The sequence below is a fragment of the Heptranchias perlo genome, chromosome 25 (assembly GCF_035084215.1).
Source record: "Heptranchias perlo isolate sHepPer1 chromosome 25, sHepPer1.hap1, whole genome shotgun sequence".
Lineage (NCBI taxonomy): Eukaryota > Metazoa > Chordata > Chondrichthyes > Hexanchiformes > Hexanchidae > Heptranchias > Heptranchias perlo.
This window is the reverse complement of record NC_090349.1, coordinates 35,698,361-35,710,913: the sequence shown is the minus strand read 5'-3', so window position 1 is coordinate 35,710,913 and position 12,553 is coordinate 35,698,361. Positions and strand designations below refer to the sequence as shown.

Sequence of the window (12,553 nt, the reverse complement as noted above, 5' to 3'; positions counted from 1 at the left end):
TTTGCACATGGGGAGCAAGGATGGGGGCCGTAGCGGTGGGAGCGACTGGGATGGAAGACGGTGAAGAATGAAACACCGCTCTCTGTGCCGTATGTATGATGGTAACCGAAGGAGTTTTAGCAGTCTCAACGCACTTACCAATGATTGGATATCAGGTCAATATACCAAACTGCTCATAATTCTGCAGTAGACTGGCAATTTTTATCAAACCGTAAGAATGGATGATTTGGGAAACAAAAATGTCACTGATGTAAAAAGAAGTGTTCTTGAGATTTGTGCATTATCAGGGTTCGGGGGTTGACTATGGGGGAGTTTTACTCTGCATCTAACCTATACTAAACCGTACCTGGAAATGAAAGAACCTGGCAGTGGGTGGAAAAAGTAGACTAAGTTCCATTTCTCTGTGCTAATACTCCTCGTCTTGATGAACACCAAAATATATATATAACTTCCACTCTCGCAACGCAGTGGCATTTCAACCTAATTTCGTATTTAATCGCCAGCTCCCTGACAACTCAGCAGATTTAACCAGTGAGTAGCTGAACTGTACAGTCCAGGAAAGTTCCAAGTTAAATTTCTGGTCTGAACTAAGCTAGATGCTCAGCTGGGCAGCAGTAGAGGCAGTACAATTGGCCTCAGTACCAGGAGTTAGGGAGGGTAATGTCCTGAGTGGTGCTGGAGGTACGTATATGTGTACGTCTAGTGAGAAGAACAGGATCACATTCAGCTGTGGTTCCTCCCATGGTGAAATGGGAAACTTACATTCACTGTCTACATAATGAGCATTTGAGTGAGTTACTGGAGGGTGCTCGGTGTCCATGGAACTTTATCCCAGCAAGGTATCAAGATCTCTTCTGAGAGAAAAATTGCTGATGAGCCTGTTTTTATTTAGGGGTCAGTTTGGCTCAGTTAGTAGCATTCTTGCCTCGCGTCAGAAGTTGTGGATTCAAACCCCATTTCAGGACTTGAGCATATAATCTTGGCCGACACTGGGGAAGTACTGAAATGTTAAATCAGAGTCCAGACTGACTGGTCAGTGGATTATGTGGATGTAAAAGACCCCATGACACTACCCTGGTGTCCTGGCCTGAACCAACTCTGCAAAAACACATTCACTAGTAGTCATTTATCTCACTGGCTGTTTGTGGCATCTCACTGTCGATAAATTGACATTTGCCTACATAAATGATTACACTTATAAAGGAACGCATTGATGTGAAGCACTTGGGGACTTCCTAAGGACATAAGGTGCTATATTAATGCAAGTTCTTTAAAGCGAACTTTGAGCATCAATCGTCTCCTGTGCACACAAAAATTATGACAATTGTAGATGCACCTTACACAGGTAAAATATTTAGTGCATTCGTCATCAGATCTTTTCCACATGGATGGAAAGTGATTTCTTTCTCTCCCCAATCCCTGTAGTTGGATGTAGATTGGCATTGACAAAAAGCCTTTGAAGTAAGATTACTGGTTTCTCAGGTGGTGATGTGCAACATAGAAACCCATTAAACAAAATCTTAATTTTGTAACTGATCTTCAAAAATAATAGAATCTTGCTGGTGACTCTTGCTCTTTAATCAAACAGAGCTGTAAATCAGGACTGACTCGTTAATACATCGTATTCATCTGTTTAACTCAGCATGAAATTGAAAGCAATCGAACCACCACAAAGCCAAAGAAGAGTTACATTGCTACGCAGGGCTGTTTGCAGAACACGGTGAATGACTTCTGGAGGATGGTTTTTCAAGAAAACTCGAGAGTAATTGTCATGACTACAAAAGAAGTGGAACGGGGAAAAGTAAGTCTTATTGAACACACAGATTTTATTTTTTAATTGTAGAGTTTGAGTTTGGTTAACCTGTAAATCCTAGGGACCAGAGTGATGAGTTGTAGTGGAGAGGAGAGGAGACCTGATAATCACCATTTGATGTGTGCTCATTCCTGGCGGGGTCAGCAGTAGTCTGCATCAAATGCCACTGAGCTGACACTACATTAGCTGCTGTGCTTTTCATGTTTTTTTTAAAATTCATTCTCACCACTTTTCTCCTGAAGGCATTAACTCAACTAGCTGGAGTCAGTCACCCTCTGGTATTTTGGTGAATATTGGTAACTTGGGAGATGGGATGGTTGAGGGTAAGTGCAGGTAGAATGTGTAGAGAATCGCAGCCGATTTCCAGCAAGATTCACTGCATACCATGAAAATCTGAAGCAATTTGCCGTGCAAAATGTTGTAGTAACTGCATCTGCTTGAAGATCCCCACCTACAAACCCATCATGTCCCTTTTAATTAATCTAATGGATTCCTTGTGCTTATTGGTCTTTTATGTTACGGTAAGTATTACTATTGTAGTCCATAGTTGTTTCAGACCATTGACCTATATTTCACTTGAACTTTAGTCTCCTTTCTAGCTAAAACTAAGATGGCTACTCCTATTTTACAGTAATGAAATTGGATACATCCCCCTGCCCCCCCCCCCCCCCCACCAACAAAACAATCTGGAACATGAGGTAATAATCAGTGGAGACTTAAAAATGGGAATGCTCACACTGAGTGGGTCTTTTACAGGACCTGTTGTGTAAAGCAGATGCTCCAAATGTATCCCAATGCATATCATTCCAATGTGTCTGCTCTGAACTGAGTATCTGAGGAGGAATTTTCAATATGATATTGAAGATTTTGAAAAGCTGATGGGAAAGCTTCTGTTCCCTCTTAGCCACTCTGTAGGAGCTGGAGTTCTGAGGCCCACCAATGTGGAACTGTATATGGGAGTCAAAGAACACTCTTAGAATGTGAAATTCTCCCATCTCTCCCAGTCTCCCAAACGGCCTGGTATGTAAAAACAAAAATATCGTCAAGAGAAGGCCACTCAGCCCGTAAAAGCTCCTACCCTACCTTTCTGATATGGTATTGAGCTCTGTTTTGAATGTCCCTAATGTTTTTGCCTCTGCTGTGTTACCTGACAATTTATTCACTAATAAACTGATTCCGGAGCATGGGGAATGCTGGCTACCCTTGCCATCCAGTACTGAGCCCTCTCACTTAAGAGCAGCAGAGAGAAATATTATTTTATGGATAAATGTTGGGTTTGGGGAACTTTGGGGCATGCAGCACTCGATGATTGATGGGAGGGGGGGGTGCGGGGAGAGCCTAACTTTGTTTTTCCCAAAGAATTCAGAGGCTGGCATCATTTTGTTGATCACCTGGGGTGGGTAAACTGCAGATGGCAAAGTAACGAGGCAAAGCTGTTTTTGTTGAGGGAAAAATCATATACTGGTTTGCATATTGATGCAGTTTTACTTCTTTTGCATTTACAGGAACATGCATTGATGAGCCTGTGGGTATAACTGTCTTAAGATGTGATTAGGGGGACATGAAGGTAGTCGGGGAGGGGGTCACCAGGGTTAGTCTATCTTTTCTCGGTGGTAGTGTTGCTACCGTTTTAATAGGGGGGGGGGGGGGGGTTCTGTGAGCTCCGAACACCTATCTGTAACTTGTAATATTTTCTTACACAGTAACTGTCTCCATGTTGGCAGCGAGCGACAATGATTAATTGACATTACAGCTGCCAGCGAAAAATCAATTGATGTGATTTTCTTAAAGCATTATTGCCTTGCTCACAGTGTAGCTTTATCTCTGGATGCAGAATGAAATGGCTTTTATACTTAGAATTCTAACAGGCACAAGCAGAAAAATCGAATGTAACCTAAACTCTTTGTTTACATGGTCCAAGCTTTTTTGCTAATATATATTCAGCTCGTGCCAGTCTCTCTTGTACAGTCGAATTATTGGGGGAGGGGGAATGGGGGAAGGTAAGGTCACAGATCGCTGCTTGCAAATCTAATTGAGTTCAGCTCATTTTGGACAGGTAAAATACAAATTAAAGGGAGAATTTGCATTTCCTGCATTTAAGTCCCACATTATCCTACTGACCCAGGAATATAGCTTTTTTAAATACAGGTTTGAGTTTCTTTGCTCACAGTATTGTAATTTGGCTCTGCAGCAGAATAATGAGATTAAAAAGTAAAGGCACAAAAACTGGAAATGCATTTTACCTCTGTGTACATCACATTTACACCTGATTGGTTTAAATCTAACTTTCATAAATCAGCTATTTGCAAATGAACAAGTAGGAACAAGCTAATAAGCAAATGAGAAGGAAAACTACCGATCAAGAAACTGGAAAACAGCAGCCAATAAAAATACTCAATTGGAGGAGGGCCAATTTCAGTGGGATGAGAACAGATCTGGCCTGGGTAAATTGGAATCAAAGATTGGCAGGCAAAACTGTAATTGAACAAAGGGCGGCCTTTAAAGAGGAGATGGTTTGGGTACAGTCTAGGTACATTCCCACGAGGGAGAAAGGTAGGGCAGCTAAAGCCAGAGCTCCCTGGATGACAAGAGATAGAGAGTAAGATGAAGCGGGAAAAAAGGGGCATATGATAGATGTCAGGTTGATAACACAAGTGAGAACCAGACAGAATATAGAAAGTTCAGAGGGGAAGTGAAAAAGGAAATAAGAGGGGCAAAGAGAGAGTATGAGAATAGACTGGCTGCCGATATTAAATGGAATCCAAAAGTATTCTACAGGCATATAAATTGCAAAAGGGTAATAAGAGGAGGGGTGGGGCCGATTAGGGACCATAAAGGAGATCTACTCATGGAGGCAGAGGGCATGGCTGAGGTATTAAATGGGTACTTTGCATCTGTCTTTACCAAGGAAGAAGATGCTGCCAGAGTCTCATAAAGGAAGATATAGTTGAGGTACTGGATGGGCTAAAAATTGATGGAGATACTTGAAAGGCTAGCTCTACTTAAAGTAGATAAGTCACCTGGTCTGGATGGGATGCATCCTAGGTTGCTGAGGGGGAAGTAAGGGTGGAAATTGCAGAGGTACTTGCCGTAATCCTCCAAACATCCTTAAATACTGGGATAAAACCAGAAACTATAGGCTAGTCAGTTTAACCTCGGTGGTGGGGAAACTTTTAGAAACAATAATCCGGGACACAATTAACAGTCACTTGGACAAGTGTGGATTGATTAGGGAAAGCCAGCATGGATTTGTTAAAGGCAAATCATGCTTAACTAACCTGATAGTTTTTTGAGGTAACAGAGAGAGTAGATGAGGGCAATGGATTGATGTGAATATGGACTTTCAAAAGGTGTTTGATAAAGTACCGCATGGTAGGCTTGTCATCAAGATTGTGACCCATAGAATAAAGGGGGTAGTAGTAACATGGATACAGAATTGGCTAAGGGACAGGAAGCAGAGAGTAGTGGTGAATGTTTGTTTTTCAGACTGGAGGGCGGTGTACATTGGTGTTCCCCAGGGGTCGGTGCTGGGATCACTGCTTTTCGTGATCTATTAATAACTTTGGACTTGGGTGTACAGGACAAAATTTCAAAATTTGCAGACGACACGAAACTTGGAAGGGTAGTGAACTGTGAGGAGGATAGTGATAGACTTCAAGAGGATATAGACGGGCTGGTGGCATGGGCGGACATGTGGCAGATGAAATTTAATGCAGAAAAATGCAAAGTGATGCATTTCGGTAGGAAGAATAAAGAGAGGCAATATAAACTAAAGGGCACAATTCTAAAAGGGGTACAGGAACACAGATCTGGGGGTATATGTACACAAATCGTTGAAGGTGACAGGGCAGGTTGAGAGAGTGGTTTAAAAAAGCATACGGGATCCTGGACTTTATAAATAGAGGCATAGAGTACAAAAGTAAGGAAGTCGTGATTAACCTTTATAAAACACTAGTTCGGCCACAATTGGAATATTTTGTCCAGTTCTGGGCACCGCACTTTAGGAATGATGTGAATTCCTTAGAGAGGGTTACTAGAATGATTCCAGGGATGAAGGACTTTAGTTACGTGGATAGACTGGACAAGCTGGGGTTGTTCTCCTTGGAACAGACGGTGGCGAGGAGATTTGATAGAGGTATTCAAAATCATGAAGGGTCTAGACAGAGTAGATAGAGAAACTGTTCCCATTGGTGGAAGGGTCAAGAATCAAAGGTGATGTGAGGAAAACTTTTTTACACAGCAAGTGGTTAGGATCTGGAATGCACTGCCTGAGGGGCTGGTGGAGGCAGATTCAATCGTGGCCTTCGAAAAAGAACTGGATAAGTACTTGAAAGTAAAAAAAATTGTAGGGCGGGGGAGTGGGACTAGCTGGATTGCTCTTGCTCATAGCCGGCACAGACTCGATGGGCTGAATGGCCTCCTTCCATGCTGTAACCTTTCCATGATTCAACCTTTCCATGATTCTATGAAAACCAATAGTGAGAAGGCAAAACAGAACCAGTGAAATAGTCAAGTTTGCCACCATTTTTTTTAATCAGTACCTGAGGATACAGAATGAAGAGGTTTCTAACACAAAAGATTGCATAATTCACAACCGTGTCATTAAATTTACCTTTTTAGATTTCTCCTTTTGTGTGTTTTAAAAATCTCCATGAACATTTCTATTTGAAATGCTATCTGTGTCTCCAAAGACTGGGACTTAACTTCTGTTACACTCCCCAGGTCCAAAGCAGCAGATTCCCAGAAAGCACCATTGTCCCTGCATGTCACATGAATGGATTACAACTCTCAATGCACTGAGTCATAGTGTGTATTAACTCTGATAAATTATAATTCTCAGGATGCAGTTAAGGCTGCTGCTTTTTCAAAAATATTTTGGTATTTTAAAGACATACCATCTGATTTTGGCAAGCAAATAATTTTTGTCCCACATCTGGTTTAAAAACCAGATCCGGGGGAAAAAAATTCTCCTAACAGTTGCCATCAAAGTTTACTGCATTTCCAGTGCTAATTAAACAGGTGAATTAACTTCTCCTGAGGTCCAATGGCTTTAATTCTGTACTCTGCTCCATTTACTGCTTCCCAATCTACCTTTGTGTTTCCTGGCCCCCATACATGATGTGTTGCACTTCTACTATTCCCCCACTCATCCACCACTGCACTTCCTGGTTACCCTCATTCACTGATCTGGTCCCTTCCCCACTCCATTTCCTCCAATCAATCCCTGTTCTGCATTTCCGTGCCTCTTCATCCAATAATGTGCTCCACTTTAGGGGCTTCTTTCCCTACCTTTTTTCATTTTTCTCTCCCCCCTTCCCAACTGTACACTGCTCCAAGTCCACCTTCTCCCTGCTGTTCACTGCTTCTTGGCCCCTTTCCCACTGTGCACCAATCCCTGGCTCAGCATAAGCCATCCTAAAAATCACAACTGCCCTCTAGACCCCCAGATTCCCCATGGCCAGTGGCATGAAAGATCCCCTAGTCTGAAATCCAGACGGAAAATGCTGTATATGTATAGGTCGGTCAGTATCTGAAAGAAAAATAGATTAACATTTCAAATGGTTGGCTTTATCAGGCTCCACCCAAAACAATAACCTTCAGATGTTTGTTGACCTGTTGTGCAATTCGAGTTTTCTGTTATTGTAAGCTAAGAACACTCAAGCTAAAGATACAACTTTACACTTAAGATGAACTGTATTGACAAATTCGGTTTTGGAATGCTCTAGGAAAGAGCTGGCACAACCATGACTGGCTGAATGGTAAACTCCTGCACTAGATAATTTTATAAACCTCGTGAATTACGAGGGGAGACTTGAAATATAGGGACTGTTTGGCTCAACATTTTTTTTCAATTATGCCTCAGTGAAGCACCTTGGAATGTCTTTCTAAATTAAAGGTGTTCTATAAATGCAAATTGTTTCCACTGGAGCAGAGAAGACTAAGGAGATTTAAGAGAATTATCTAAAGAGTTTAGATAGTGAATAGGCAAAGACTATTTTCTCTGGGGAGTCAGTGATGAAGGATCGTCAATTTAAAAGTATCACTGAGAATGAGGAGAGAAATTAGGAGACATTTCTTTACACAGGTTTGCTGGAGCATAGGTGTGGTTAAGGCCGAGATCATTGCTTCTTTTAAAGGCAAATTGGATAAATAATTAAAGCAGGGAATTATGGCAGTACAAGGGGTACAGGCTATGGATGCAAAAATGATCTATAGCTCAATGTGAAGTTGGCTGAATGTTCTGCCTGACACACTCTGTCTTTCCTCTCTCATTCTTCTCAGTGACAGCTTGCTGAATTTACATATTCTATTGCTTGCAATTTACGCTAATGCATTTATTTCAGAGTAAATGTGTGAAATACTGGCCAGATGAGATGTCTCTGAAGGAATATGGTGGTATGCGTGTCAGGAATGTTCGAGAGAACCCAGCCCACGATTATATCTTGAGGGAACTCAAACTGTCTAAAGTAGGACAGGTAAGAGTGGGGGTAGGGATTGCTATGGGGGTGGGGGGGGGTGCATGTGTCCCCCTCCCCTTCCTAAGTTTGTTCCTTTTTCATTATTGGAGGGGTGAGAGTAGTTCCCAGTGTCTGATTTTAAATATAAATCTCTGTTTTAGGGGAGCACTGAAAGGACTGTGTGGCAATATCACTTCAAAACATGGCCAGATCATGGTGTTCCCAGTGATCCGGGTGGCGTCCTGGATTTCCTGGAAGAAGTAAATATCAAACAGGAGAACATGCCAGAAACAGGGCCGATCGTTGTTCACTGCAGGTACAGGAAAAGATTGGGTTTGGAGGAGGGAACTTAACTCAATGAGTGAATCCTAATCCTTTTGATGGGGGAGCTCTCTGAAACAATATCAATAGTCTAACACTAACTTTGCAGTGCTTGAAAATGAATTGGTATAATTGCTATTGGTGAGCTATTGCTGGTTCCCTGTGAAGTACTCCAAACTTAAATTATTGGCTCCCTCTGGAAATTGGGTAGTTCATTGGGTTAGTACACTGTCCTTTCATTTAGGTTTAAATGTGTCACAAGTGGATGGGATGAAAATCTCATCTTTTTCTGCTAAGTGTAAGGTTTTGACATGAAATAGGGAAGTTGGTGTGTGTGAATCCACAGTCGCCTTTTTGACACCATATTGGGAGGCCACACACCAGATTGACTGGTGTAGGAAGTTGGTGTCTCTCACTTGTTGCAATAGAATAGGTTCTGAGGTTCGGGTTGTAGATTGTTGGAGTGGGGGAAGCTTTACTCTGTCTCTGTCTCTGACCTGGCAGAACTCAAGACTGACACTGGATGGGGAAAAATTGGTGTTCCACTCCCCAACACACACTTCCTGCACAAACAAAGCTTTATGTGCATGTCTTGCAACATCTCCTCACTGAGGCTATTTACTTGGATCTGGGTTTTACTATTGCCTCCTTTCCTCATCCATCTCAATGTTCACTGTTCATTAGAGACAATTCCACAGATACCAGTTGCCTCTGGTACCTCAGCAAGTGGCTGCTATTCATGTGTGAGCCACAACACTGAAACCACTTTTTTGACCTTGGCTGAGCCCAGTCTTCACCCAATTCTATATTTGCAGTTCACTTGGGAGCTAAAATCCTGGCTGGATGTTTTTTCTTGTGTATTTTTGTTACCTCCTTTCTCCCCCAATCCAAGGTTATTGAAACCAGATCTAACACTCCTACTGCCACTCTAGCTAATTGAGCACAAATCAGAAATCAAACCTGGTGCCTTCCTGGTTCTGTCCTGAGGAGTTGGTCTGTTCTGTACTCTGCAGCAGGACTGTGGATAAGCCATGGTCCCTAGTACAGTGAGCAAGTGGATGTGGAAGATTGCATACCATTACTGTAGTGTAGTGTAAGCTTTCTTTATATTTTTTTTAAAGTGCAGTTCCTGCCCTGTGATTTAATTGCCATGTGTCCTCTCAAACTCTTAACAATCCTATTTTTTATTTTGCATGTCAAATGAACAGCTGCAACAGTAAGAATATTTCAGTATAAATCAACAAGTTACAGGGTGGACTTGGGATTTTATGTATTGATATTTCAACCCCTCAATTGGACCCTTGCCTTGGATTCAACTGCCAAGTACACATTATTTTATGCTTAATAATGTTGAACTAGCTAGGGGAGAGGCTGAAAGAGATCTGGGAGTGATTGTAAACCCAATACTTGCCATGTCCAATTATTGCTAAGCAGCAATCAACAAAGCAAACAATATTGAACTGCATTGCCAAATCTGATGCTGTCATGCTGATGCTCATAACATGCGCAGGTTGCACATTTGCTTCATTCAGTTTTGGCAACTAAAGCACAAGAGAAACATGCAGCAAAGAGCTACAAGACTCATTCCTAGTCTTAGAGTTATTGGAGAAGGTTAGAAAAATTTGGACTCTTAAACCTTGAAAGGAAATTAATTAGGCCTCCTACTGGTCTACAAGATACCAAGTGAAATAGAACAGGTTAATCCAGAGCACTATTTCAAATTGAACCACAACTGCAAGACAAGGGGACAAATGTACAAACTGGTAAAAGGCAAGTTCAGGACTGATGTCAGGAAGCACTTCACACAGTGATTTAATACCCGGAATGGTCGTCTGAAGAGGGTATAGGGAGCAAAAACTCTGAATCATTCTAGAGACAGATACTACGAGGGGAGATAGTAGGTTCCTACAGAAGGCTGAGCTGAATGGCCTCCCTCATTTGTGCTTAAATTTGAGATTTCTTCCAATTCCAGAACACTGTCATTAGATTACTTAGTTATATTTCATGTACAGGTGCTTTATGTTCCAGCTATCATGGGAGTGAAGAAATGTTTGTATTACTCACTCTTTTTCTGATTGATAAATGATAGATGGTCTGAAATAAATCATCATTCATAATCTGAATAAGGTGCTTTTTTTTTAATTGGCCCCTTTTACTCCTTTTCTCCTGTTGATATGCTCCTCAATAGAGGGTAACCAGTCTGCTAATCTACTTCATCTGTTAGGTTGAGAGTACAGACCAGGCAACTTTAAACCCTAATAGAGCAGACAAGTGTTGAATTCAGTGTAAAGTGGCATTCTTCTGATTGCAATCCAGTCTAAGTTCAGTCATGTGCTGTTTTTAAGAAAGCAGTGGAGCGCTTCCCTCTCTCCAACCCCACAATACATCCCTGGAGGGGCCAGCTGATGCCGTAAGGGCAATGGGAACACGCCATCATCTGCTCCCTGCCCCAAGAAGTTGACCCAACCCAACAGCACCTAAAGAAGAGTAGGATAGTCTCTGCACAACTGCAGTCTCCACCCCTCCGTGGCCTGCACATTTGCGCCGTGTTAAAAAATTATTGTGCAGATATGAAAGGCATGCTGACCATGTACCTTCCTGTAAATAGTCTGTACCATCCTGTAAATAGTCTTCCATAGGCATGTAAACAGTAAACGGGCAGTAAGAGGAGGGGTGGGGCCGATTAGGGGCCATAAAGGAGATCTACTCATGGAGGCCGAGGGCATGGCCGAGGTACTAAGTGAGTACTTTGCATCTGTCTTTACCAAGGAAGAAGATGCTGTCAGAGTCTCAGTAAAGGAAGATATAGTTGAGATACTGGATGGGCTAAACATTGATCAAGAGGAGGTACTTGAAAGGCTAGCTCTACTTAAAGTAGATAAGTCATCTGGTCTGGATGGGATGCATCCTAGGTTGCTGAGGGAGAAGTAAGGGTGGAAATTGCAGAGGTGCTGGCCATGATCTTCCAAACATCCTTTAGATATGGGGTGGTGCCAGAGGATTGGAGAATTGCAAATGTTACACTCTTGTTCAAAAAAAGGTGTAAGGATAAACCCAGCAACTATAGGCCAGTCAGTTTAACTTTTAGAAACGATAATCCGGAACAGAATTAACAGTCACTCGGACAAGGGTGGATTGATGAGGGAAAGCCAGCACGGATTTGTTAAAGGCAAATCGTGTTTAACCAACTTGATTGAGTTTTTTGATGAGGTAACAGAGGGTAGATGAGGGCAATGCAGTTGATGTGGTGTATATGGACTTTCAAAAGGCATTTGATAAAGTACCGCATTGTAGGCTCATCAAGGTTGTGGCCCGTGGAATAAAGGGGGCAGTAGCAACATGGATACAGAATTGGCTAAGGGACAGGAACGAGTAGTGGTGAACGGTTGTTTTTCAGACTGGAGGGAGGTGTACAGTGGTCCCCAGGGGTCGGTGCTGGGATCACTGCTTTTCTTGATATATTAATGACTTGGGCCTGGGTGTACAGGACACAATTTCAAAATTTGCGGATGACACGAAACTTGGAAGGGTAGTAAACAGTGAGGAGGATAGTGATAGACTTCAAGAGGATATGGACAGGCTGATGGCATGGTTGGACATGTGGCAGATGAAATTTAATGCAGAAAAATGCGAAGTGATACATTTCGGTAGGAAGAATGAGAGGAGGCAATATAAACTAGAGGGCACAATTCTAAAAGGGGTACAGGAACAGAGAGATCTTGGGGATATATGTGAACAAATCGTTGAAGGTTGAGAAAGCGGTTAAAAAAACATATGGCATCCTGGGCTTTATAAATAGAGGCATAGAGTACAAAAGTAAGGAAGTCACGATGAACCTTTTATAAAACACTGGTTCGGCCACAACTGGAGTATTGTGTCCAGTTCTGGGCACTGCACTTTAGGAAAGATGTGAAGGCCTTAGAGAGAGTGCAGAAGAGATTTACTAGAATGATTCCAGGGA

The 12,553-nt window shown here is 42.2% G+C and overlaps 1 protein-coding gene across 3 annotated transcripts in view; it reads left to right on the top strand.

Annotated features, from left to right (window-relative positions):
* The window catches only part of ptpn11a (protein tyrosine phosphatase non-receptor type 11a), a 43,607-nt gene that overhangs the window by 17,634 nt on the left and 13,420 nt on the right, over positions 1-12,553 (top strand). For all 3 annotated transcript variants that reach the window (XM_068006005.1, XM_068006003.1, XM_068006004.1), the window contains exons 9-11: positions 1,643-1,801; positions 8,158-8,289; positions 8,433-8,587. In XM_068006005.1, the coding sequence (XP_067862106.1) occupies positions 1,643-1,801; positions 8,158-8,289; positions 8,433-8,587 (446 nt within the window). The remainder of the gene's footprint in view (positions 1-1,642; positions 1,802-8,157; positions 8,290-8,432; positions 8,588-12,553) is intronic.